The sequence below is a fragment of the Bos indicus x Bos taurus genome, chromosome 11 (genome assembly GCF_003369695.1).
Source record: "Bos indicus x Bos taurus breed Angus x Brahman F1 hybrid chromosome 11, Bos_hybrid_MaternalHap_v2.0, whole genome shotgun sequence".
Lineage (NCBI taxonomy): Eukaryota > Metazoa > Chordata > Mammalia > Artiodactyla > Bovidae > Bos > Bos indicus x Bos taurus.
In genome coordinates this window covers 68054931-68082194 of record NC_040086.1, presented here as the reverse complement: position 1 = coordinate 68082194, position 27264 = coordinate 68054931, and the positions used below count along the sequence as shown (strand labels likewise).

The 27264-nt window shown below is 42.9% G+C and overlaps 1 protein-coding gene and 1 long non-coding RNA gene across 24 annotated transcripts in view; one reads left to right on the top strand and one right to left on the bottom strand.

Annotated features, from left to right (window-relative positions):
- Window positions 1-1019: 1019 nt before the first annotated feature.
- On the bottom strand, window positions 1020-2755 carry PCBP1 (poly(rC) binding protein 1). Its single transcript, XM_027555714.1, has one exon. It carries the CDS (start codon window positions 2474-2476, stop codon window positions 1406-1408), a length of 1071 nt encoding a protein of 356 aa, XP_027411515.1. The 5' UTR covers window positions 2477-2755; the 3' UTR covers window positions 1020-1405.
- A 74-nt stretch (window positions 2756-2829) lies between these two features.
- The window catches only part of LOC113901406, a 57457-nt gene continuing 33022 nt past the window's right edge, over window positions 2830-27264 (top strand). For 4 of the 23 annotated variants that reach the window (XR_003513424.1, XR_003513425.1, XR_003513419.1 and 1 more), the window contains exons 1-6: window positions 3252-4040; window positions 4782-4872; window positions 6732-6893; window positions 18101-18165; window positions 20453-20633; window positions 21649-21707. This is a non-coding gene — a long non-coding RNA (uncharacterized LOC113901406). Of the gene's footprint in view, window positions 3014-3242; window positions 4041-4060; window positions 4080-4781; window positions 4873-6731; window positions 6894-18100; window positions 18166-20413; window positions 20634-21648; window positions 21708-27264 lie in introns of those variants that run through there. The other 19 variants (XR_003513430.1, XR_003513428.1, XR_003513427.1 and 16 more) reach the window with 13 other exon arrangements.

Genomic DNA, 27264 nt, shown 5'->3' with positions numbered 1-27264 from the left:
ATTTCCTCCTCTCATCAGGTTCAGCCTAGGTCTACTGGCTGACAGGAGGCTGCTAGGCCTTTACAGCAAAATCTTCCTTCCCGGTGAAGAGAATTAGCGGCACTAATTCCGAACCTTTGAGTCTTGTTAAAAATGCGGTCTTCCGATGAGATTTGGGGTGGGACCCGGGAATCTGCATTTTTAACATTGAGGTCATTCTTCGGCGGTTGTCGACAGATCAGCCTACATTCCTGCCAGTGTGGACTGCCCCATTTAGGCAGAATTATTTCCTGGTACAATGATTTCTCTAAACATTGCACACAGTTGAAGAATTATAAGCTGGGCCTCCATTGTTTCTGGATACACCACTTGGCAGGTGTAGGAACATCCTCTGACAGGCTGCTTGCCACAGGTGCTATGCTCGACACGTGCGCCCCGCTGGTACCATCCCCCTTCAATCCTGCTGCCCAAACACCACCCTCTATGCCTACCACCACCCTGCAGCACCTACCCTCTCCCAAGCCCTTAGACCCACCCTAGCCCCCTTCCCTTCCCCCCTCCTCAGCCCCTCCCTTCCCCCCCAGCCCAGCCCTTCCCTCCCCCACCTTTTCTCTGGGCCCCCCAGGCTCCTCCCACCTCAGAACATTTTTTTGTTCCTGGCTAAGAGTTTTGCACATGGGATTGGGGGTGGGGCTGGGGCCGGCTGGACTAGAGGACACACTACCATTCATCAGAGGTCCTACAGAATGGGCATACTCTTCCAATCCGAGAAAACCCTCATGTTTTTTCTACCAGAGAAATGGGCAGAGGCCTCTCTCTGGAACCTAGCTGGAGGGATGTCACTCTCCAAGAGAGCCTTCCATCTCTGCAAACACCCCAAAGCAGGCCCAGCCTGCCGGGTTCCTTTGTTGGGATGAGAGGGAATGGAATCTTACCAATAAGATGAAAAGGGCTGGAGAAAATACCAGGAACGGGCCCACCTCTCTTCCTACAAAGGCCTAACGCTAAAAGGGGAGGAAAAAAAAGGCACCAACAAAGAGTTTAAGATAGCAGTTCCCAGCTTTTTCAAATATGAAGCATTTTTTAACCAATCCATTTTTTAATTCTTAAATTCTTGACATTACAGAACTAAACTGAAATTTATTAACATTCCACTCTTACATTTCTTATCGACAAACAGAAATAAAATTCATGAGCCAAAAACCCAAAACAAAACTAAAAACAGGGAAAAGCTTATAAAACTAAATATGGATCCCAGCATTAACAGCTGAACAGAGAATGTGATTTTTAAATTCTTAGCGGATGATAAAGTTGTGGAGAAACTGAACACTTACAAATTATTTAAAACCTGGAATCACTGACCAGAAATTACACAGTTGGATCATGGGAAAACAGCAGAAAGGGTTATGAGAGAACCTACACTGTTCTAGCTGCACCCCATGCCCTTCTCAGAAGAAAGCCTGGCATTGATTAGATATTGGGCCAGACTAATACTGGCAGCAGAACCAGTGATAGTAACCTGCCTACCAGAAGAGCCTTCCACTGGGTTGGCAATTTTGATCTGGGCCCCGGACATCTGGCGGATCTCATTAATGTTGGCGCCTTGGCGCCCGATTATGCAGCCAATTAAGTTATTTGGAATGGTGAGTTCATGGGTGGTTTGAGTAGATGCATCCAAACTTGCCCAATAGCCTTTCACCTCTGGAGAGCTGGAGTCAATTCCGGCGAATCCGGTCCCGCCGTGCATCATGGCAAAGTGAGACTGTTGTCTTGCCACCTGGTTCAGCTTGGCCAGATCGAGCGGAGAAATGGTGTGTTGTCCTTGAATCGAGTAGGCATCTAGAGGTGGTCCCTCCAGGTCATGGGTGGCGTGGGGGTAGCCCGCAGCGTCGCTGCACCGATCTTGGCCGCCCGCGCAGATGACTGGAGAGCTGGCCGGCATGGGCTGGTACGGAATGGTCATGACTCTCCCTTGCGGAGACTGGGAGAGCGTCTCCAGCATGACCAGGCAGATCTGCTTGACACACTCGGTGACAGACTGCGGCACGCCAGCAATGGTGATGGCCCGCTCGGTGGAGTTGGGCAGCATATCCCCCGCCACCTGGACCTGGGCCCCGGTACTCTCGCGGATCTCTTTGATCTTACACCCGCCTTTCCCAATCAGGGAGCCGCACTGGGTGGCCGGCACCACCAGCCTCAGGGTGACCGGGGGCCTGCTGGCCGCCGTGCTGTTGGTCATGGAGCTGTTGATATCTTCTTCCAGCTTGTCGATAATCATAGCGAAGGCCTTAAAGATGGCATTGGTGGGGCCGGTCAGAGTGATGATTCTCTCCGGGCAATTCCCCTCCGAGATGTTGATCCGCGCGCCACTCTCCTCGCGGATCCTCTTAACCGACTCCCCTTTCTTCCCAATGATGCTTCCTACTTCCTTTCCGTGCATAAGCAGCCGAATGGTGAGAGTCACATTTAGTCCACTTTCAGTCACACCGGCATCCATGGCGAGCGGCGGGCGGCGTTCGGGGGAGTTGGGCTCGTTACGTGGTCAAGTCTTTGGTGGCTGGCGGGGGGAGGGGAGGTGTAGGCCCAAAACTGCCGGCGCGAGGCGAGCGAGGGCCGCGGGAGCGAGCGGGCGCGGGCAGGAGGCCGCGGCGTCGTCGCAGGGGCGGGCGGCGGCGGCGGAGGGGGCGAGCGGGGCCGGGAGCGGCGGGCGGGCGGGTGGGCGAGGGCGCGGCGGTGGCGACTCCGGCGGCAGCCTCGGCGGTCTGGGCGGGGCGGGAAGCCCGCTTTCAACCCCGCGTACCCTCTGACCCCGGAAGTGCTTGCTGCGCAGGACCCTTTGAAAAAAAAATGAGGACCCATCCTTTTTAGGTCACAAGATTGCGCCAACCCCAATAGAGTAGTTTTTCAAAAACCCTCTTAATAGGCTAGCATTGAAAATAAAGCACCGGTGGGCAGAAGCTGTGATTCCGGCAAAATTTTAAGACGAACATGTATTTTATTAACCCCAGAAGGCGCCGGCAGACGTTTGGAAATGGTAATGTTGTGCTTGGGAGCGACACATTATTTCCCGCCGTACAAAAGCGGTTTGACTGCGGAGCGACACAGACAGCCCTGGCCGTAACTGCAGGCGGCTGCTAGGACGCCGCGGGTTTAAAACGTGCGCGTGAAGAGACCAGAGCGCATGCGCAAGGGTGTGGGGAGGACGGGAGGGGCAGCCGCGGTCTTCCGGGGGGGAGGGGAGGCGAGACGAGGCCTTTGGGGCGGGCGCCCGCTCGGACGGGCACGTGGGGCCCCTTCGTCCTCAGCGTCCGGGCGCCCCGCGCCAGTCCCCACCCCCGCCCCGGCCCTGTGGCGGCAGCTGGTGGGGAGAAAGACCAAAATCATCCCGCGCCACCGCCATGAGTCGCGGCTGTGCTGATGGTTTCTGGGAAGTGCTAGAAACGGGGCCATAAAGAGAATGGCGTCCATTTACATAATGCTTTGTCTGCATTTTGCAACTCTCTTCGTTAAGCCCGCAGAAACCCCACCTCCTACGCTGGTGTCGTTTTAGTCGCTGCTGCCTCGTCACACGTTTAAGACAATGGCGTGCATTTATCCGGGCTCTTGGGGGGGTTCCTGCGGTTTCCCCCGCGAGGGTTACGCTCCCGCTGCTGCCTTTCGGCACCTTCGCCGCTCAGCGCAGCCATCGCGCCCGCGCGGTCCGGGGGCGGCCCCCAACTGGGCCCGCCATCTTGGAGGACCTTTCCTGAGGGTGTGGAGCCGAGCGGCCCTCCCGCTGAGGAAAGGTCGCTGGGGCCGTTGGTGCGCCAGTTGTGATTTCTGCCCGTTCCCTTTTCCTTCGGTTGAGCCAGACAGAACAGGCCGAGTGCGCGGCGTGCTTTAGGATCCTTTAGGGAAAGCGGCTAACGTGGCGGTCCCTCAGTCCCCCGCCCCCTTCCCCGCGGGGGTGGCCGCCATATTTGCTGAACACAAAATGGCGACACGTGTCCTGGATTCGTCGCCAACGAAAAATTGGGGTCGCCCTGAAAACTAGAATGGGGCCCCCTCCCACCCCACCCACGGTATGGGGCCTTCTCCGCGCAACGAGTGCTGTGGCCAGAGTGGGTTGAAACCGCGTAGGCTGGTCCCAACCTTAGCGGGGAATTTTATTGTTTTTTTAATACTTATTTGGCCGTGCCAGGTCTTAATTGCGCCATGTGGGATCTTGAGTCTTCATTGCAGCATACAGGATCTTTTAGTTGCAGCATGTGGACTCATTTCACTGACCAGGGCTGGAACCTGGGGCCCCCTGCATTATGAGCAGAGTCTTAGCCACTGGACCACCAGGGAAGTTCCATCAGCGGGCGAATTTTAATACATTTCTCTCATTAGTTTGCAATAGCATCGCGATTATAGAAAGTAGGCAGCATATCCAGTCCCTGGCTCGTTATGTTTAATAATGAATGGATAAGTGGGGGCGCAGTACCAAAACATTTAGCAATCACTAAGGAATGAGATGCGAAATTACTGCTTTCCTAGACTTATAAGATAGGCTGTTGTGCTGGAGAGAGAAATACATGGTATTATAAAGTTTCTTCTTTAAAAAAAGCAATTTCCATGAAGCGTTTAGGATACCTATGACCTTTTCCATAGGCCAGCGTGGCCAGTGAACCTCAGTTTACCTCAACTGTTAACTTGTAGACGAGAAGGGAAGGACATTTTTTGTGCATTTACCAGTGCTAGATCCTCGGCTAACCGTTTTACTGCATACTATCTTTTTTACGATGATTCTCTGAAGTACGTGTTCTCTCTTTTTTTAACAGATGAATTCATTTAGGCCCAGAGAGATGAAGTGACTAATTGAAGGTCACACAGTGTCCAGGATGGATTCCAGACCTTCTGATACACTTATTGGTGAGCACATTTTCAAGTTTTTCTTTTAAGTCAGGGTTTTAGAATTTAGATACTATTTGGACGTTCAGGTGAGCTTGTTATTTAAAGGAACCCCTCAGGTAACTTCTTGATGCATAGTCATCCCCTGTTTGTATCTGTTTGGGAATTCCCAGTTTTTCCTGGTGTGAGCTATGTCTGTAAGGGGCTCAGATGCCTTTTTTTTTTTTTTTAATGTGTCTGGATGAGGCTAGAGAGAAGGAAGTGATTCAGCCCTGCATGAAGCCTCAAGTATCTGTCAGTCCGGCCTGGTCTGTGGCACATTTGAACTTACCTGGCTCTGTGGGAACAAACAGTTTCTTTGTATGACTCATTTGCTTCCTTCAGCTACACATGGGCATGACTTCCCCTTTCCCCACCCCAACCTCCACCCAGGTGAAAATAAATAAACTTAACTCTGGCGCCAGGCCTCCGTTTCTTCACAGATATTGACTGAGCGTGACAATGTTAGATAAATTGCGGCCTGTGGACTTTTCAGTTCATTGTAACAACTTGGGGACCAAGCAACAAATATGTGCCTAAATAGGGCTGTGTTGTATGGGTGGAGAGAAGTGCTTTTTGCTTCTTTTCACTTACACCGATCTGGTGCATTAGACTCTCCAAAAGGCCTTCATGTTACCATAGATAGTCCCACAGACAACTTTAATAGATAGGTACATAACGGTCACAATGACAGTCACAGCACTAAGTGCTTACTGTGTGCCAGGCACTATTTGAACTTTTATTTTGTTCGTTATTTCAGTGGTTCTCACATTTTTAAAAGCAAACCACTATGAAAAATATGTTTTGCATAATAACTGAAACATATATACACGTTTATATGAAGAAATGAAAATATTTGCAAAAACTACTTACTCATACTGCATGCAGTGTACTCTGGTAATTTCTGTTCTCTACTTTTAAAAGAAGGGGATGCATGTCAAACTAAAGAGATAAAAACCTTGTTAAAACTTAGGAGACAACAAAAGGAGTAAATTATAATTTACAAAGTAATTATAATCAAGAATTATCCTAAAAAAAAAAAGAAGAATTAATGTGATTCAAAGCATTCTGATCCTCTGCCACCTGTTTCTTTTCCCTAAAGAAAATTTTATCCACTGGGTCTTTCTTCCCAAGACTGCCCAGTGGAGTGAAGTTGCTCAGTCACGTCCGACTCTTTGCGACCCCATTGACTGTAGCCTACCAGGTTCCTCCATCCACGGGATTTTCCAGGCAAGAATACTGGAGTTGGTTGCCATTTTCTTCTCTAGGAGGTCTTTGCGACTCAGGGATTGAACCTGGGTCTCCTGCATTGTAGGCAGACGCTTTACTGTCTGAACCACCAGGAAAGTCATAAACGTTTTCTTCCAGATGTATTTCTTTAATCTCTTCATGTCTGAATATGTCTGGGACTTTACTTACCTTCCCAACAAGGCCTTCCGTTTCCCAGATCTCAGCACTGACCTCTTCAGAGTCTTATACCCCTTCCCTTGGATAGCCCACATTTAGCTTTTGATGAAATTATAGTGTGTCTTGCTGTTGGTAATGCGTTGTATGGGCCTCAGGTGTTTTGCGTGACCCTGAGATCAGGCAAAGAGGGCACTGGACACGGGAACTGGTGGCTCTGGCCCCTAGCTCCAGCTCTGCCACTGGCTGGCTTTTAGACTTCTACAATCAAGTTCATTTATCTGAGCCTCAGTTTTCCCATCTGTAAAACAGGAGAGTAAATGCTGTCTAAGGCCCCTTCTAATTCTGTCCAGATGATCTGGGTTATTTATCCCTGGGAGGGAGGGTTGTGTAAATGTTTTACTCATGTACAGTACATTCTCCACTTCCTTCCTCAGACCTGCACTATCTCGTGGATATGTGAGTGAATTCCACACCTCCCATTTTACAGATGAAGCCACTGAGATACAGAGGAACTGACTATAAATAGTCACTACCCCACCCCTGGAGCCTCACATGACTCTTCCAGGTTCATTAAAGGGTTTAACAAGGTTGGGAAGGTGAGTCAGGCTTTCACTTTGGAAATTGAAACATAGAATTTTTGCTTCTTTGACCTCACATAGATATGTTATATAAAACTTTTCAAAGTGTTATTTAATCATTACAGTCAATTTTGCCAGTGAAAGACCCATCTTTGGATCAGAGTAGTCAAGCGACTTGCCCAAGGTTACACAGCTTGTTAGGGCCTCAGCTGGTGATCTCGATTCTTAATTGTGGATTATTCCTTTTCTTGGCTTCTCATACGGTGTCACTGACTTTAACACATGGGATAACTTCGTATTAAATTCAAAATGTTTTCTATCCAGTCATTATTTTTCTGTCCCAGAACATCCAATTCGTTATGTTAGGTTCCTGACACTTTTGGTTCAAGAGGCTGTCCTCTCTCTGGTTCTCTAATGTTTACATTTGTGGATTTGGGAAGTGGTGAGAATAAGACTTAAGTTCTCTTGGGGCAGGGACTACTTTTTTTCCCCTCTCCCCAACCTTCCTGGTCCAGCAACTGTTCTGTAGCTTTTAATATTTGCCCTGTCAACACACAGCATTTTCCCCCAAAACGTGACTTCTTTTTCTCTTTCTCCTTCATATTTAGCTTTCCGTTTCTCTTTTATTTAAAATTACTGTAAATTAAGAGGGCCTTTCCCCTGTTACTTTTCAGGATACTATACAGTGCAGTTTAGAAACTTGTCTTACCCACTGTGGCTAGTAACAATTTGACCTCATATGCGGGTAATCCTCCATTGGTGTTAGGGAATCAGTGCTTGGTTTCCTCAGAAATAGGAGAAATCTGTTGGTGTGCTTTACAGAAGCAGATCTGTTGGTGTGCTTTACCAGAATTGGCCTAAGTTCTTCCAGTTGGACAAAGCATTGCCCAAGGATTCCCCAGGGTCACTCTAACCGAAATGCGGCCTGGAGAACAGTGCAGAGAAAAGTTAAAGGGGAAATGAGAACGAATGCAAATACAAAGTGTAGAATATGAGGAAGGAAAAAAAGGTAGGAGAAGGAAAGAGAGAAAAGAATAGGGCAGAGAGAAGAGAAGGATACAGAATCAGTGGAAAGGAGGTGAGAAGAGCGATCCAGAGGTCTCTTAACCTCTCCTGTGGTGTGGGACAAATCAAGGAAGAGCAGCTAGTATAACTCTTCCTGAGTTGATCTTTTCTTATTCTCTGTTTCCAGTGTCAGGTAGGGGAAGTTACTTTGTTTCTGCTATCAGTTGGAAATGTGATTAGATGCCAGTAATTTTATATTTTATATTATTTTATTGAAATATAGTTGATTTATAATGCTGTGTCAGTAAGAAACTTTTGTATATATATTCTTTTTTTATTCTTTTCTATTATGGCTTATCACAGGATATTGAATATAGTTCCCTGTGCTATACAGTAGGACCTTGTTGTTTATCCATTCTGTGTATAATAGTTTGCATCTGCTAACCCCAAACTCTTTAATTCATCTCTCGCCTACCCTGCCTCCCTCTTGACAACCACAAGTCTGTCTTCTGTGCCTGTGAGTCTGTTTCTGTTTTGTAGATAGGTTTATTTTTGTCATATTTTAAATTCCACATATAAGTGATATCATATTGTGTTTGTGTTTCTCCTTCTGACTTACTTCATTTGTATGATAATCTCTTAAGTCCAACCATGTTGTTGCAAATGGCGTTATTTCATTCTGCTTTATGGCTGAGTAATGTTCCATTGTATATGTGTACCACCTGTTCTTTATCCATTCAGCTGTCAGTGGACATTTAGGTTGATGCCATGTTTTGGCTATTGTAAATAGTACTGCTGAGAAGTTAGCGATACATATATCTTTTCAAATTACACTTTTGTCCAGATATATGCCCAGGAGTAGGATTGCTGCATCATATAGATGCCAGTAATTCTAATATTAGCCTCCATTCACCTGGTTTACTAAGGAAACGTGCTACAAAATCATATAACGTATTTGAGGTAAAAATTTCATGTTCTTTCATTAGGCAGATACTTACTGATTGCTTGATATGTCCCAAACACTGAGGCTATAAAAATGAATGAGATATTGTCCCTGCCCTCAGGATGTTTATGGTTTGAAGAGATAGATGAGTAAACAGATTCAAAGTGTAATGTCTTAAAGTATTGGGATACGAGTAAGCTTTGGTGCTTACCAAGCTATGGTGTTACGGGTTCAGAGGAAGCCCTTGATTCAAGCCTTGGAGAGGGAATCTGGGAAGGCAGCTTGGAGAAGTTGTCATTCACTCTGAGTCCCAAGTTGGTAAATTGCATAGTGAAGGGCAGGGAATGGTATTCTAGGCAGAGGGAGCAAGAGCCCAAAGGCATAGAGTTCAGTCCATTCAGAAGTTGTAACCATTTCACAGAGACATGAAAGATATTTGCATGATTCAGTTTGTGGTGATTATTGTTTTGCTGTTTCAGAAATGTAGATATTGAGACTTGTCTGTGTTCACTAGAGCACAGTTAAAAATTCTTATTTTGTAGCAATAATTCTCTTTTAAGATGAAGACACTAGAAGTCACATTTCCTATCTAGAGATTTTAAGGTCAAAATGTAGGTAAAGCAGAGCTTTTGAATTAGCAAATAATGATTAACCCTTTGTACAGTAAAAGAAAGCAGCTGCAATGGACAGCATATCCCTTTCTCATCCAACTTTTGGATTTTTGTTTTCTTTTGTTTTTAAAGGGTAGTGTGTGGACATTTAGGGTCTTTGTTTAGCTGCTTAGGATGTTTGGGTTAGAAAGTAGAGAAAGGAGTTCAGGAATAATTGCTACTTATGGCAGAACAAAAGAAATTTGTTTGAATAGCTCATTTCTCTGATAACACCTGCTGAGCACAAGCAAGACTTGGTTAAGGACATTGTTTCAGAGAGACAGTTACTTCAACCAGATAAAAAACATTTATTCACCATTATTCACTGTGTAAAGTGTTTGGTGTCCATACTAAGAGCATTTAAGAGTTTTTTGAGATGTGGATAAAGCTGCATTAAACAGAAACCTTATGTGTATTCATTGCACAATACTGGGATTTAACATAGATTAAAAGAAAAAAATGTGTTATGCATGGTTTAGAGAAGAATGCTTAGAATATAGTGCGTGTGTCCATGGTTGTTTCTCGGTTCTCTTAATCTCTCAGCAGTATTTGACCCTCCTTCCTCACTAGTTTCATTTTGTTTTTAGGATTCTCCTCCCTTGGTTCTCTTTCTGCCTCTCTAGCCCCTTCTTCTCAAATTCCTATGCAAACCCCTCCCACCCAACACATACATTTTTTGGCTGATTTCTTTCTCGTCTCGTCAGCCTCCAATGATGGAGTACTCAGATCACTCCTTGGATCCCTCCTCTGTGTACACTCATTTCCTAGGTTCTCTCTTTTAGGAATTTAAATACCATTTATACCTTGAGAATTATAAAGTATATATTACTAGATTAAATGTCTTCCTGTGAACTCAAAGAGTCTAATGTCAGCTGCCTACAGGGTAATAGCTTCTTGAACTTAGTGTATTCAATACATTAACCTTGGAACTTCTCTCAAACCTGTACCTATGTCAGTTTCTCCCCACCTCAGTTTCAGTTTTATAGAGGGCTCTTCCTTGACTCTATTCTCCCCACACCCCCTTTTGGGGGAGCTGTGTCACATGGCATGCGGGATCTTAGTTCCGCAACCAGGGATTGAACCCATACCCCCTGCACTGGAAGCATGGTGTCTTAACTACTGGCCCACGAGAAACGTCCCTCTTGACTCTCTTTTTTTCTCTTTCTTTCATCATCCAATCCACCAGCAGGTCCTATGAGCTTTACCTTAAAATACATCCAGAGTTTGAACACTTCTCACCCCCTTCCCTGTTACTATTGGAATATAGTCTTCCTCCTTTTGCTCTTGGTCCCTGAGTCTGATCTTAACAGTGACTAGAGTAATTTTGTTAAGTGTATATCAAATCATGCCACTCCTCTGCTGAATACTGTCCACTGAGTCCCACCCAGAATAAACACTGAAGTCCTTAAAGTGATCCACATGGCCGCGTGGGATCTTCTCCCAGCGTGTATCACCTCTCCCAGCTCCTCTGACTTCACCTTCTACCACTCTCCCCTTGTGCTCTGGCCACACTGGTCTCTCTGCAGTTGATCCAGCATGCCACGCCTTGGGACCATGGTAGTTTCTTTTTCTGGAACACTTCTTCCAGATGTCATATGGCCTCCTCCCTTGCCTCCTTCAGGTTTCTGCTCAACTGTCACCTAATCTGTGAACCTTTCCTTGGCCATCTTATCTATGATAAAAACCATCTCTACTCTCTGCCTTTCTTGTTTCCCTTCCTGCTTTGTTTTCCTCCTTAGAACTTATTTCTGTTTGATATACTGTTCATGCATTCATTATTTAGATATTTTGAATGCTCCCTACTGTGTGCCAGGCACTGTTTGAAGAGCTCTCTTCTATAGTTTAATATTTGCCACTCATGATTAGAATGTAAATTTCACCCACTTTTTTGTTCTTTGTTGTATTCCCACCTTCTAGAACAGTAGCTAGCACATAGCAGTTGAATGAATAAATTTATTCATTTTTAAACAGAAATGTATTGAATAAATATTAGTAGAAGGTTGTGTACCAGATAATGAGGGGAAGATCTGTATGAACAAGACATTGTTCCTGCCTCAAATTGCTCACTCTAAAAAACACTTATTTTGAACTGTGCTTTCTAGCGGATTAAAATGATACATCAATTGGGGTGGTAAGAATGGGTGTGCAGTGATATGGTTATCTTCAGAGCCTGCTTTGTTAGGCTTATCAATAATTTGCACTGTTTTGGGGAGGGTAGGATTGATTATACTTCACTGCATGACTGGCTTTTGGGGTTACAACGTCTCTTTGATCTTGCCTTGTTCAAGCAAGAGTTTCTTAAAAATCCTATTAATCAGTCTTGGTTCTTTTTAGGTACCTTCTAGAAACCTTTTATCATAACCACTTCCTCTCAGGATTAGAGAAGGAGTTTACTATCTTTACCTTCCTGCATGTCTGAAAATTCTTTTCCAGGAGCCCTGGCCAGACACTAGCTATATGGTTGTGAACCTCTCTGAACCTCAGTTTCTGAGCCTGTCAAATGGAGATAATGATAAATGACACTAATCTTACTTCTTGTGAGGATTAAGTGACTAAATAATATACTAGTTTTGAGGACAGGAAAGTGGAAAGGGGAAGGATGTAGGGAACAATTGTTTTAAAAAGTAAATACTGTATATATGTGCTTTATTTTGAAAAACTTAATACGCATATGTTTCTTTTCTAATGAGAGTAGTGAAGATTTTATTTTTAAAAACAAAGGCTTCAATGTATTGTTTTCATTTTTAAAAATAGACAATTTTAAAAAATAACATTTATTTATTTTTGCCTGTACTACATCTTTGTTGCTTTGTGTGGGCCTTCTGTAGTTGGAGCAAGCAGGGGCTACTCTTTGTTAGGGTGTGAGGGCTTCTCATTGTGTGGCTTCTCTTGTTTCGGAGCACAGGCTCTAGGCGTGCGGGCTTTGGTAGTTGTGGCACACAAGCTCAGTAGTTGTGGCTCCTGGGTTTAGTTGCTCCATGACATGTGTGATCTTTCTGTACCAGGGATTGAACCTGTGTCCCCTTCATTGGCAGGTGGATTCTCACCGTTAAAATAGCCTTATCTAATCTTTCCTGTAACCCTTATCCCTATTTTATAGAAACAGATTAGGAAACTTGCTTAAAGTCACACAGTAAGTGGTAGAGCTGGGATTTGAATAAGCATTCTGGCTCCGGAGCCGCTGCTCGCAACCTCTACACTCTACTGCTTCTATTCCTCTTTTATCTGTTCAAAGTCCGTAGTATGGGTCAGTAGTGTGGGACTTAGTAGGGCCAGTCCTACTGAAAAATGGGGCAATTTTAACTACTAGGCTAAGAATAAAGAGACCTGGGATCTTGTCTTGACTCTGTCATCAGCTTGCCACATCTAGAACTTTTACTTTTCTCAGCCTTTTGTCCTCATTTATTAAACAAAGGAGTCTCTCTGGATGGTCTCTGATAGTCCTTCTAGCTCTGATGTTCTGTGATTGGTCATATAAAGTGAGGAGGGTAATACTTGCTCAGCTCCTTGATTTGGCACATTGGTATTTGTGGGATTTGAGGGAGTTTGCTTTGTGCAGATGGAGATGCTAGATTTCAGGGTAAAGAATGAGCTGCCTTTCTGAGGAAGGTAGATCGGAGCTCCTTTTTTGAGGCTGGTTGCCAAGGGAACCTAGCCTCTGGCCAGCGACAACCAGGAATTCTTTGGTTGAGAGTGGGGAGCAGATAACTAAAACAAGCAGCACATTTAGGTTTCACTTTCCACCCCCCACCCCCACTTCCCGCAGCTAGCTGCTGGTTTCATACAGTTTCTATGTTAGGCATCGTTTTAAGTACTTTATAAATTATCGTATTATTTAATCTTCTTAGTAATCTTAGGAGATGGGTACTATTATTTGGGTTGTAAATTTATAGACAATAAGAGTGAAGCAAATAGAGTTAAATAATTTGTCCACTTTTACTTAAGTGAAAAGTGGTACCACAGCCACAAAATTGTACTGGCTTCTTGGTGGGTCGGAGCTTGAAAAAAAATGCAAAGGAAAAATTCTTCAGTTGTTTATTAGTGGTTTTTGTTTTTTGTTTGCTTTATTTAGAATGATAGACTCTTGGCGTTGGAAAGGGCCTTTGAGGTAATACAGTCAGTCTCCTTGTCTCCAGTCTGCCATTCACTTACAGGATTGCTTTCTGTAGTCCCCTGACAGATTTGATCATTTAAATTATTTTTGAATAGTTCCGTTGCTGGGAAGCTCATCACTTCTCAAGGAATCTAATTATATATATGTATGTGTGTGTATATATATATTTAAAATTTGCCATTATAGTTATTATAGGATATTGAGTATGTCCTGTGCTATATAGGACCACGTTGTTTATCTGTTTTATATATAGTTGTTTGTGTCTGCTAGTCCCAAACTCTTTTATTTATCCCTCCTGTACCCGTTTTCTCTTTTGGTAACTATGTTTGTTTTCTATGTCTGTGAGTCTGTTCTTGTTTTGTGAATAAATTCATTGGTATCATATTTTAGATTCCACATGTAAGTGATATCATGTGGTATTTGTCTTTTTCTTTCTGACTTCACTTAGTACGATAGTCTCCAGGTCCATCCATGTTGCTGCAAATGGCATTATTTCATTATTTTTAATGACTGAGTACTATTTCATTGTGTATATGTATTGCTTACATATATACATCAATTGATGGCCATTTAGGTTGTTTCCATGTCTCAGCTATTGTAAAGAGTACTGCTGTGAACATTGAGGTGTCTGTATCTTTTTTTTTCATTGTCCAGAGAAATTTAACAGGTTTATTTATAATTGTTATAAAGTTGAACTGCTGAAACTTGTTCACTGAAACATTTTGACTTACATTAATGCCTTTATGTCCCTGCATTTATATTAAAAATTCACACAGAAATGAAAATGGAAAAACTGCCAATACCTGATTTCTGTACTCTATTTTTCCACTTGTAAACATATACTTAGGTATGTTTTGACCCCAGGGGAAAAAAAAATCTAATGTTCAAAACTACCAATAATAGGAAGAAGAGAAAAAAATATTTTTAAAGAATGAAATATTTCCCATCAGAGTGGATTCTTAAGCATGTTTTCCATGTATGTGGCATGCTAGCTGGATGTCATTTGGCATAATTGTTGCATGTTTGGCATGGATAACACACAGGTTGGTGTCTTCAAAATAGCCGACCACAGATAGATTTCACTTGCCTCTTTCGAAGGACCAGTAGCTGCACTCTAGAAGTGCAGATGTGTTTTGAATTCCCTAGCAACTTCCCACACTGGAAGGAAAGTTTGTGAATCAGGAATTCAGTGGACTTCTGATAATTCTCATTTCATGGAGTGCTGCAATACCAGGCCTGTAATGATGAGATTTCTTCACCCTTGCAATAGAGGGCGTACTCTTTGTGAGAGGCTTTTGTGGCCAGTTGCTTCCTTGGTGCTTTACTACAAGTGAATTTGCAGGTTTTCTGCTTTGTATGAGCCATGGTATAGAGACCTTCTTACTTAATCTCATTCCCTTCAGCTGGAACTCAGTTGCCTGTATGTTTTTGAATTAGAGTTTTCTCTGACTATATGTCCAAGAGTAGGATTGCTGAATAATACGGCAACTCTAGTTTTTTAAGGAGCCTCCAGTTGTTTCCATTGTGGCTGCACCAATTTACATTCCCATTCACAGTGTAGGAAGTGTCCCTTTTCTCCATACCCTCTCCAGCATTTGTTATTTGTAGACCTTTTTAGTGATGGCACATTCTGACCCATGTGAGGTAATTCTGCATCGTAGTTTTTAAATAAAAGTATTTATTTATGTGGCTGCACTGGGTCGTAGTTGCGGCACGCATGATCTTTGTTGTGTCATGTGGGATCGTTTGGTGCGGTGTGTGGGCTCAGTAGTTGTGGCTCACAGGCTTTCTAGTTGCAGCACACAGACTCAGTTTCTCTGGGGCACGTGGGATCTTAGTTCTCTGACCTGGGATTGAACTGGTGTCTCCTGCATAGCAAGGCAGATTCTTAACCACTGGACCACCAGGGAAGTCCCTTCATTGTAGTTTTGATTTGTATTTCTCTAATAATTGGGCTTCCCTTGTGGCTCAGCTGGTAAAGAATCCGCCTGAAGTGTGGGAGACCTGGGTTTGATCTCTGGGTTGGGAAGATCCCCTGGAGAAGGGAAAGGCTACTCACTCCAGTATTCTGGCCTGGAGAATTCCATGGACTGTATAGTCCATGGGGTCACAAAGAGTATTTCTCTAATAATTAGCAGTGTTGAACATCTTTTCATGTGCCTGTTGGCCATCTGTATGTTTTCTTTGGACAAATGTCTGTTTAGGTCTGCCCATTTTTTGATTGGGTGGTTTGTTTTTTTGTTATTGAGTTGTGTGAGTTGTTTGTGTATTTTGCCAGTAAAGCCCTTGTCGAGTGTGTTATTTGCAAATATTTTCTCCCATTCTGTAGATTATCTTTTCATTTTGTTTATGGTTTCTTCCATTATATTGTTGAATAGCTCTTTTTGGTAGAAAATTATTTCTTGTTTTGAATTGAAATCTAATTGCAATCTGTTCTCATCGGTTATAGCCTGTATCTTCCATATCCAATTGTGAGAATGTTTGAAGACACTCTTCCTATTTATAAGGAATATTTGCAGTTTTCTCCTAGCATCTAAGCTTGCTTTCAGTTCACATTGGTCAGCACAGAAGCAGTCTGTCTGTCTCACTGTTTGCAAGTGCAGCCTTGCACTTCTTATGATTAGTTAGCACGAAATGTGGGCTGTCCCCACATTCTTGGGGAACGATTGGATGGTGAACTGAATCTATTCAATTCGCTGTGAGTCTGGCAGGTTTGCAGTTCTCTGCTCAGAATCTCTAGGCCATCAGGCTGTAGCCCCCGTATATACTGCCAGAGATCACAAAATGTCGGGAAGTTTATCCGGGCACTTGAAACTGCATTTACTTCATCAGGCCACTAGGTGATGAGCAACTCGCAAACCCGACTGTCAGGGAGGGTTGTGTATAGGACAGTTTCTGTTTGTACTTGGAAACACCATCGGAAGTCACCTAGTAAATTTCATTAAATGGTTTTTCTTGGGGGGAGGAGAAACATGTCTCACGTATTCTTTGTCTTTCTCAGCTTTGATTCAATTTTAAATATTAATTGGGGTTGGGGGGGCGGCTGCTCTGCGCAGCATTCCTGTATCAGGGATCAAATCTGTGCCCCCTGCAGTGGAAGCATGGAGTCTTAATAACCTATTGACTGCCAGGGAAGAAGTTCCTTAAATATTAATTTGACTAGGACACTTTGAGTGATTTTTTTTTTTTTTTAAGAAAAGGGGCCTAGATGCTACTTTCAAGGTCCATTTATTTATTTACTTTGTGTTTGTGTGTGTGTGTATCTTGTATCTTCATGTGTGAATGATGTCAGCTAGGTTTAAGATTGAATAGTAGTCCTAGTCTCTACAAAGTGTGGCTTCCCAGATGGTGCAGTGGTAAGGAATCTGCCTGCCAATGCAGGAGATGCAAGAGACGTGGGTTCAACTTTTGGGTCAGGAATATGCCCTGGAGTAGGAAGTGGCAAGCCACTACAGTATTCTTGCCTGGAAAATTCCATGTGGAAAGGAGCATGGTGGGCTACAGTACACGGGGTCGCAAAGGGTTGGACAAGACTGAGGAGTAACTGAGCACACACACTACAAAGTATATCGCTTTCTATTGTCTAATTTCTAGTGATTAAGATTAAAAGTCCAGCGTCAATAGGATTCTTTTCCCTTTGTAACTAATAGCCACTTCTCTTTGAAAGTTTAAGTTTTTTCTTCATGCTTAGTGTTTTATGATAGATTTAGATATGATATTTAAAAAAAGAAACTCTGCTTGCCACTTGATGAACCTTTTAGACTTAAAAACCTAAGTTTTTTCTCAGTTAAGGGAAGTTTTATTGCTTTTCTTGTGTCTGTTTCCAACCCCCTTACTTTGTAGATGAAGAAACTGAGCCCAGAAAGGTTAAGTGACTTACCTAAGGGTTACTCAGGTAGTTAAAATGAACCTCAAGAAAATAAACTGACTCTTTTAATGAGGTACACTTTAATTGTATTGGATATTGCTGTAGTGAGAGAGCCATCGTGAACTGATTGGTGATTTTTTAGTGTGACAAGAGTTTTTCCAAGGGTTCATGAGGAGATGAAGAAGGAAGAGGAGGTGATAGAATTTGTTACTATTAAAATGTGGCCCATGTGAATGACTGCAGAATTAAGAAATCCCCCCAATACCCCAGCTATTGGAGATACCCCAAAGCTCTAAAATTTAATAAAGCCTAGAAATTTTTTCAAAATTTAAGAATTATATTTTTAGTTGTTAGCAGTAGGATTATCATGGTCATTCTCTGTTGTAAATATTGGGAAATGTGTAAATGGCATCTGAAGGCTTGGAGACAGACATCATTAACTGCCTTATCAGTGGTCTGGTTTCTGTTTTGAATTCCAGCATGGGACCCTTTTCTGCTGGGAACCACCTGTTCTTGGGCTCTGTTGATCTTTGGATTTCCCCAGCCCTTCAGTCCCTTTCAGTTTTGAAATGAAACCTACCCCAGAGGGTGAGGTCAGGTACCGAGAGGACTTTGACAGCTCACACCAGATTGTTTTCTTTTCAGAGCTGTCCGGTATGTGACTATGTGATGCGTGAGGCACAGCAGGCTGTGATAGAGACTAATTGATGGTGAGTCAGCTTTTGGGTAAGACCTAGGCAGTGTCATCTCTTTGGGTAGCCAGGAATACATGTCGAACAAATATATCGTCTTTTATCCTCAGGAAGTTAAGAGTGCAATCACCAGAGATCTATCATGATTTCTCTGTCTTTGGTTTATTGACGAAGGAAAGGCTTTATTTCAGTGTCCTTGCTCCTCATTTGTAGAACCTTCTTTTTTTCAGGAAGGAGCCAAGTCCCTGGTCTCTTTCTGCTGTTCCAGAAATTTTCTAAACTTTCACTCTGTGCCTCCTGGAATTGCTGCTTTGATCTGCAGTGACTCCTTAAGATATGCCTAGACAACCTTCCACCATGCCCCAGCCCCTTCATAGAACGCAGCTTCCGCTCTTCCTTTTGCTGTGAATGTGGTTTCCACCATATTGTTGCACTTCGCTTAGTGTCTTCATGAGTGGGGCTGACGATCTCTTCAGCTTGTCCCACACTGCATCCCCTGATTTTGTCTGACTGTCCCCCAGCCTATCCCCCAGCACTGCAGAGCTGCTTCCAGATCTTCAAATACTTTTTCCCTTTTGAGATTGCTGCTGGCCAGCAAGGCCACCTGATTCCTGTCTTTGAAGCTGGCATCTTCACACTCATTCTCTCATATTTGTTTAGGACTTAGGCATTTCACCCTCCTCCAGGGGTTCTGGCCCAGTCTAGGGGATCTGTGGCCAGACTTGGTCTGGGGCCAAGGATTAAGGCTAGAGCATGGAATTAGGGGGTTTGATGTTAACTTCTCAGACATGGAGAGATGGCAAGCTGGAAGATTTAAACATCAAGGCCGGTCGAGGGTGGAAGAAACAGAAAGTTTAGTATTTGAAGTAAAGGATGTCCTTTGCAGGCTCCCTCTTTTCCAGCGTTTCAAAACTGAGTTATTTTTTAAGAACAGTTTTAGGTTCATAACAAAATTGAGAAGAAGGTGCAGGAATTCCCATTATTTTTTGAAAAATTGATCTTTAATTTTATAGACAATGTAATAATATAGTCTAAAAAAATCAAAACGTAGGTTTTTTAAAAAGTTTTTGAAAGTATTTTCACTTCAGATTGAAAAATGAACAGCTTCCACACTGTTCATTGGAAGACACACAGTATTCATGAATACAGTGCTGGTCAGTTGAGGAAAGGTACAGACTTCAATTTCTCCTTCACACTCTTCTTTTAGAAAGATACTATACCAAAAAGAAACTTCAGCAGTATAAGGAAAACTATTTTCCCAATAAGTTTAGGAAAACCTAAGTTTCCCAGTGGAATTAAAATTATCCTCCTGCTTCCACCACCTTAATGTAACCTCATGCTTATTAGAACACTGATAGCTGCACCAAAACAGAGTACATTTACTTTCAACCGTGAGGGTGATTCTTTAAAAAGTGTAACATAGATCTCTGCAAGTAGTGTCTGAAATAGACAGCTAATACTGGATTTAATATTATTTTACAAATAATTGTTCTCTTAGCAGTAAATTCAAGTCTACACACTTACAGTAGTGTTAGAAAATAAATACTATCGTTATGTACTATATGTTATGACAAACCAGTTTCAAAAAACAAAAGCTCAACATCTTGACAAAAATTCTCATCAGAATAAAATGTGACTAAAATTTAAAACATTGTCAAAATCACACCACATTTAAAAATCTTCCACGATTTACACAAGTATGAATTTCCAGTTTTGGAGCACCTTTTTCTGTTGTGAATTAAAATATGAATATATTAAAAACTGTTAATTTCAAAAGATTATAGGTGTTTTAAATACTCCTGCTCTCCTATTTCAATTATTTCTGTATTCCCAGAGGCAGCCTGTTAAGTTTAGAATGTACCTCCCAGACTTTGTGTTTTCATACGTATGTATGAACCCAGAAAAAATTTAAAGTGCTATTTTTGTGTTTTATTTATTTACACAAATGGGGTCACATTTTGTGTATCATTCATGTATTTCTTTCTTTGATTCCGTAATGTGCCTTGACAGTATTCCGTATCGGTACCTGAAGATCAGTCTCGTTCTTTTTGGCTACTGTATAGTATTTCATAGACTAGATGCATTATGTTTTATTTACCTTTTTTCCTATTGAGGGACATTAAGGTATTTCTGATTTTCTGTTGTCAGTGATTCTTTTTGTGCTTTTAAAAACTTTTTTTGGTTTTTCTTTTGTCTTATGTAGTTTAAAATTTTTTATTTTTTTATTGAACTTTATGTGGTTTAAAAGTCATCATTCTGTTTCTAGGCCTTTTTTTTCCTTTTCTTTTCTTCCTACACCCCCTAGGTGGTCTCAGCCTCTCTGGCCACTTCAGTTACCATCTGCACATGGATGATGCCCGGATCGCTCTCCGGACCAGACTATTCAATTGTTCACATGGACAACTTCACTGGGACGTTTTGAAGACTCAGCAGAATGCAGCTCCTGCTCTTCCCCTCTTGCTTCTTCTCCAGTATCCTGCCACGTGGTAAATAGCACCACCACCACCCATGCGGTTGCTGGGCCCAAAGCCTAGTGGTCATTCCAAGTCCTCCCTCCCCTTCCATCACTGACAGCCAGCCTGTCATAGGACTTGTCCTCCCCAGTATTTCTTGGATCAATTTGCTTTTTTCTTCCTTGCCTCTGTCCTGTACCTTAGTTTTCTACTTTATAAAATATAGTATTTGCGAGGACTTAAATGAATTAATGCATGTAAAATGCTTAGAACAATGGATAGGCATCTAGAATGTGCTATTAGCTATTATCATCATTGTTATTGTCTGCTTTTTCTTCCTCTTAATGTTCAGTTCAGTTCAGTTCAGTCACTCAGTCGTGTCCGACTCTTTGCAACCCCATGAACCACAGCACGCCAGGCCTCCCTGTCCATTACTAGCTCCCGGAATCCACCCAAACCCATTAGATCATGATCTAATTCCTCTGCATGTGTGTACTGTTACCACACTTAGAATGCTTTTTCCCTTGATTTTTGAATGGCTCATTCCTTTTTATTTAGATACACCTACTTTTATGTTTTTATTATTTAAAAATTTTTTTGACTGTGCCATGTGGCATATGGGATCTTAGTTCAACTAGATATTGAACCTACACCCCCTGCATGGAAAGTGCAGAGTCTTAACCACTAGACCACCTGGAAGTCCCTGGATACCTACTTCTAAATGTCATCTCCTCAGAGAGGCTTTCCTGTGACCACCTAATGATTATGAAGTAGCCACTTATATACGTACATCCCAGCACATCACCTATTTATTTCTTTACATAGCACTAGCTAATAAGTGATATTTTTCTAGTTTAGCCATGTATTTGTTTATAGTTTCCACCAATTGGAATGTAAATTCTCTGAGAATAGGGATATTGTCTGTTTTATTTACAGCAGTAAAACAGGACAGTGCCTGGCACATTGTAAGCACTCAGTGAATACTTGTTAAGAGAATGATAAAACAGCTTCATATGTCTTACAAGACCCTCCTTTTTGGTCTCTCCAGCATCATCTGCCATGGTGTACTCTGTACCTTGACCTCCCCAGCTCATCACGCCTCTTCAGGTAAGCTTTCTTGCTCCAGGGACTTTACATAGGCTGTTCAATCTGCTTAGAACATGCTTCCTTAAATGCCCTGCCACTGCTTGGGTATCTCCTTTCGATCCTTGGCCATGGCCAAGGGGACTTGGCCATGAAAGGGGCATGAGTACCTAGGATCACGGTTGAGGATCTGAATAGGCAGATTATTTGAGTGTTTGATGGCAGAATAGCTGAGAGTGGAGTGTAATCCTAAGCAAGCAAGGAAAGAAGCAAAAGGCTTAGGGATAATAAGATGAGGCAAGGATGAAGTTGGAAGCTGAATCATTAGGTGAAAAACCTAGAGAATCAGGATCATGGGTGGAGTGTAAGCAGGGACAGGGCAAGCAGTTCAGGATTAAAGCCATAAATAATCTTTGAAATTACTAACATTATCTTCTAGCATTGTTACTTCTGTAGTGTAAAACCAGCTGTTGGATTATAGGAAGGATCAGGTAGTTAACACGTAAAAGTTTGAACTAAATTTTGTGTTGCTTTGTGTTTTATATGCTATTTAAAGTCAAATCCCCAGAAATCCTATCTTACCTCACCCTGCCCCTGCTTTAATTTCTGCTCCCAGGAGCTTACCTTCCCTCCTTTTAAATGTATTAGGCTCAACTCGCTCATATTTTTTAATAAGTTTCCTGTACAGAAGCCTTCAGCAATCTCGGTGTTCCCTTCTGGTAGGCTGAGGGTACTCCCTTCAGGTATGGTGAGCACTCCTTCAGGCTATCTCCTCCCTCCAAATTAAGCATAGGAGCTAGCCTCAGGAGTTCGGGACTTCCTGCCTAACCTGAATCTGTGGAATTTCTCTCTGAAGTTTGAGGAGGGACATGGGAGTGTATAATATAGGGTGGGACTCTTTTGGTGAGGCCTAGTAAAGGCAATGGCACCCCACTCCAGTACTCTTGCCTGGAAAATCCCATGGATGGAGGAGCCTGATGGGTTGCAGTCCATGGGGTCGCGAACAGTCGGACACGACTGAGCAACTTCACTTTCACTTTTCATTTTCATGCATTGGAGAAGGAAATGGCAACCCACTCCAGTGTTCTTGCCTGGAGAATCCCAGGGACAGGGGGAGCCTGGTGGGCTGCCGTCTATGGGGTCGCACAGAATCGGAAATGACTGAAGTGACTTAGCAGCAGTAAAGAGTAGTGAAAGGCTGGCTGGGTGTGCATGGATGGTAGGACCTGAAGGTTGAAGGCAGTGGGCTTCAGAATTTCTTACCTGGAGTTGTCCTAGAGTTTATGGCAATGTTAGAGGGCTCTGATGTGCCAAGTAAGGAATCTTGGTGAGTAGGGCTAGTCATTACCCTTTAGAGGTGTTCTGTATGTTTTTCTACATAGCCTGGTGCTCTTCTACAGCCTGACCAATAGCTGGCATCGTGGTGGATGCTGAAGGGGAATCACTGGGATAGAAATAGTACTTACTGATTAGAGGTGTTGTCCCCCTTATGATGGTTGGATGGAGTGATTGTCTGCACATACTGGACATCCAAGGCCCAGTCAGCTGGTCTGTGTGAGATGAATCCTCTGCACTCCCCGCCTAGTGCTTCCTGGAAAACCCAGCCTAAGGCAGCTGGAGATCATGGCCATCGTTAGTGATTGCCCCAAGAGTGCTACCTGTCTTTGACTCCTCTGCTCTCTAATCCCCATGCTCTGATGTCCTGTCTTCTATTTTCTGCTTTGGGGGCCTTCAAATTTCATAAGCCCTTCTGACTCCTTTTTTAGTTTATTTCCTGCCCAGCTTGAGTCTTGGCTCTATGAGGTCCCCTGGTTTTGACATTGCCAGTCAGCTTTCCTCCATTAGCCCTATTCCTAGAGCTGCGGTTTTGAGGCTTTAATATATCAGAATTACCCATGGAGGCAAGTGTTGAGGAGTTGGATACTTACTTATCCTGGGAGAATGGACACATGTATATGTACGGCTGAGTCACTCTCTTATGCACCTGGAACTGTCACAACATTGTTAATTGGCTGGCTATGCTATGCTAAGTCACTTCAGTCGTGTCCAACTCCGTGTGACCCCATAGACGGCAGCCCACCAGGCTCCCCCGTCCCTGGGACTCTCCAGGCAAGAACACCGGAGTGGGTTGCCATTTCCTTCTCCAATGCATGAAAGTGAAAAGAGAAAGTGAAGTCGCTCAGTCGTGTCCGGCTCTTTGCGACCCCATGGACTGTAGCCTACCAGGCTCCTCCGTCCATGGGATTTTCCAGGCAAGAGTACTAGAGTGGGGTGCCATTGCCTTAGTATAAAATAAAAAAGGCAAATTCCTGGTCTTTACTCCTGCTATCCTGATTAAATTGGTATGGGTGGTAACCAGGAATCTGCATTTTGATTGGCCTTATAGGTGACTCTGACACCAGTCATCATCTACAGACCATATTTGGAGAAACTCTGACTTAGAGGACTCTTTGACCACCTTCCCCTTACCCCTCCCCTAAAGGGGAAAGAAAAGGATTTGAACTCTTTACTTGGATCCTGAGGTCCCAGGAAACTTAGACTGTCACCTGTCATCCAGTGGGGACAGTGGATAACTGTCTCTGTGTACCTCATCTTCTCATGCTGGTGGTAGGCACACATTCCCAGTGAGGCAGACTCTACCTGGTAAGAGGGCCTTAATGACCTGGTAGACTGCAGGTCACTAGCTCTGGAATATACGGGGGACTTAGGCTTTGGACTGAGAAAGCAGGATGGAACATAGACTTTGAAGGCTGCCAGCTGCATTTCAGATTTGCCTCTGGGATGCTGCTTTCTCTGTACACAGTGACCGTGCTCTAAGGTAGGCTGTCTTTTGGTCTCCAAGCTGTTGTCACTCCCTATTGCAGCCATCCTCTAAAAAGCTTCTCCTGTCCTTAAAAAACAACCCAGCCTTGTCTCTCCTTTTAAAATCCTGTGTTGCATTCGTGTAAACCTATACAGTCAAGTCCAGATGTTTCAGGTTGGAACAAAGTCTTGCACATTTTGACTCAAATTGTGGCCTACAAGGCCTAGTAAGATCTGGTCCCTCCCTGTATTTCAAGTCTCATTTCAAGTCCCTCTTCCCCTTATCTCCTGCATGCATCATCACCTGCTTTCAGTTCTCTGGCTTCAGGGCCTTTGCCTGTAATACTGTTTACCCTGTTCTTCACCTCATTATCCTTTGCCTTTAAGTTTCAGTTGAGCATTATCTCAGTTTGGAGGTCTTTATTGGTCTCTCTATGTAAAGCAACACCACATTATTACAGCACCCTGTTTGTTTCCACTAGACCACTTATTGCTTTTTACTCCTTTGTCTTTCTCTCTTACTACACTGTAAGCTCCGTGAGGACAGGGACCTTCTTGCTCATGATTCTGTCTTCAGCGCCTAGTGTGTAGAGGTACTCAGTAAGAACTTGTTGACTAAATTGCCTTGCACCTTCTTATTAGTACCTGTGTTGGGACTTTGTGGCTCTGCACAGTTCTTACCCTTGGCATGTGTGTTGTTACCTCTGCCAGAGGCACCCTTTCTCTCATTGACTGATCAGATTCCTTCTTGTTGTTTACCACTTCTCTGAGCAGTTCCTGGACTTCCCCAGGCAGTTCTGATTCAATAAAGTACTTTGGTCCTCTTGAATGGACTTTTCACCCTGAATGGCAGTTTTCCTTAGTGGGAGATACATGGCATTGCCCTTGGTCTACAGATGATAAGCGAGAGGCTTTGAGAAGTGGATTAACTTGGAATAACTGAGATTCAAACCCTGTGAATCTATAGAGCCCTCAGTCCTTCTGTCTCACTGTGCTTTCTCTAAAAGACACCAAATAGCAGACTCAGAGACTCTGAAGGGAAGGAGGTGTTTTTAGAAAAAATTACTTAAGTAATGAATGTGTGTGTATGTATGTATGTATATTTTTAATTTTCTGAGCATTAAACACAGTAAAGGGTAGAAGTAGTTCCCCCTCATCAGAAGTTTTGCTTTTTGCAGTTTCAGTTACTTAAGGTCTGAGAATATTAAATGGAAAATTCCAGGAATAAACAATTTGTAAGTTTTTAATTGCATGTTGTTCTCAGTAATGTGATGAAATCTTGTGCCATCCTTCTCCTTCCTGTCCAGGATGTGAATCATCCTTTAGTTCAGCATACCTACGCTGTGTACGCTATAGGAGAAAACATAGAATATATAGGGTTCAGTATTGTTCATGGTTCCAAGACTTGGAATGTATCCCACATAGGTAAGGGAGGACTGCTATATCATTGACAAACCATTTATAAAGAAAGATGATAGAATGAAGGATGAACAAATTATTCAGAGGATGGTGTGTGTATTCTGTTTCTTCATCAGTCATACCTTTGGTGATTCCTTGTGACAACCACAACATACAGCCTAGTAGAGATGAGCCTAAGTGAAGCACTGTTAAATTCAAATTAAAGCAAATGTCAGTTATCATTCATAGTTGGGTTTCCCAGGTGGCGCTAGTAGTAAAGAACCCGATTGCCAATGCAGGAGACATAAGAGATGTGGGTTCAATCCCTGGGTTAGAAAGATCCCCTGGAGAAGGGCATAGCAACCTACCCCAGTATTCTTGCCCGGAGAATCCCGTGGACAGAGGAGCCTGGCAGGCTACAGTCCCTAGCATCGCAGTGTTGGACACGACTTAGCACACAGCGCAGTTGCTTGGAAGTATTATGAAGGGTGAAATCTGAACATTTTTGTTGAGGGGGAAAAATGTGCAAAAATTAGTGTGCAAAGCCATTAACACATTTTGATAAAAAATATCTTAGTGTATGTTGATAAGGGACTAGTTGATATGGTGGATAGCACCATATTATATAGCAGTTAAAAAGAAAGATATATCCACCTTCTCACACACACACACACACAGATATGGAGCAATCTCTAAGATCCATTAAGAGAAAACTAAAGCAAGCAAGATAAAAGTTCATGGCATGGTAGTATTAGTATTTGTATGAAAAACAGAGAGGACTCTATATACTTACTAGAAACAGACTACCTCTGGAGGTTTGTTTCTGTGTTTTTTTAATCTTACTGTGTTGCTGAAATTTTTAACCCCTATATACATTGCCTTTTAAAAAAATTGTGATAAAAACACATAAAATTTACTATCTTATCTGTCTTAAACTTTACAGCAAAGAAATCCTTTTTTCTAGTGAATGATTCCCAATTTTATGTCTTGGGTTTTTGTATTTCAGATTTTTCTTGAAGTGAGACACATTTCTACTAAGAATAGGACAAAAAAGGGGGAGATTGTGCTTGAAATTGAAGATACCTATGTGTACCATTTGCCTATCATTTACCCCTCCATTTGTGTTGCTTCCACCACTCTTGCACTGGAAATCTTAGTGCTCCTCCCCTCTTTATTGGAGTATAGTTGATTTACAATATTATAGAGTGTCAGGTGTACAGCATAGTGTACACCTGCAAGTTATACTCCATTTTAAGATAGCTATTATAATGGCTGTAATTTCTTGTGCCATGCAATGTATCCTTTTTACTTATCTACTTTATACATAGTAGTTTGTAATCCCTAATTTGTCCCTCTCCTCTTTGGTAACCACTAGTTTGTC

Excerpts from the sequence above, each read along its gene's own strand:
- PCBP1 (XM_027555714.1), bottom strand. The coding sequence starts at position 2,476 with ATGGATGCCGGTGTGACTGAAAGTGGACTAAATGTGACTCTCACCATT.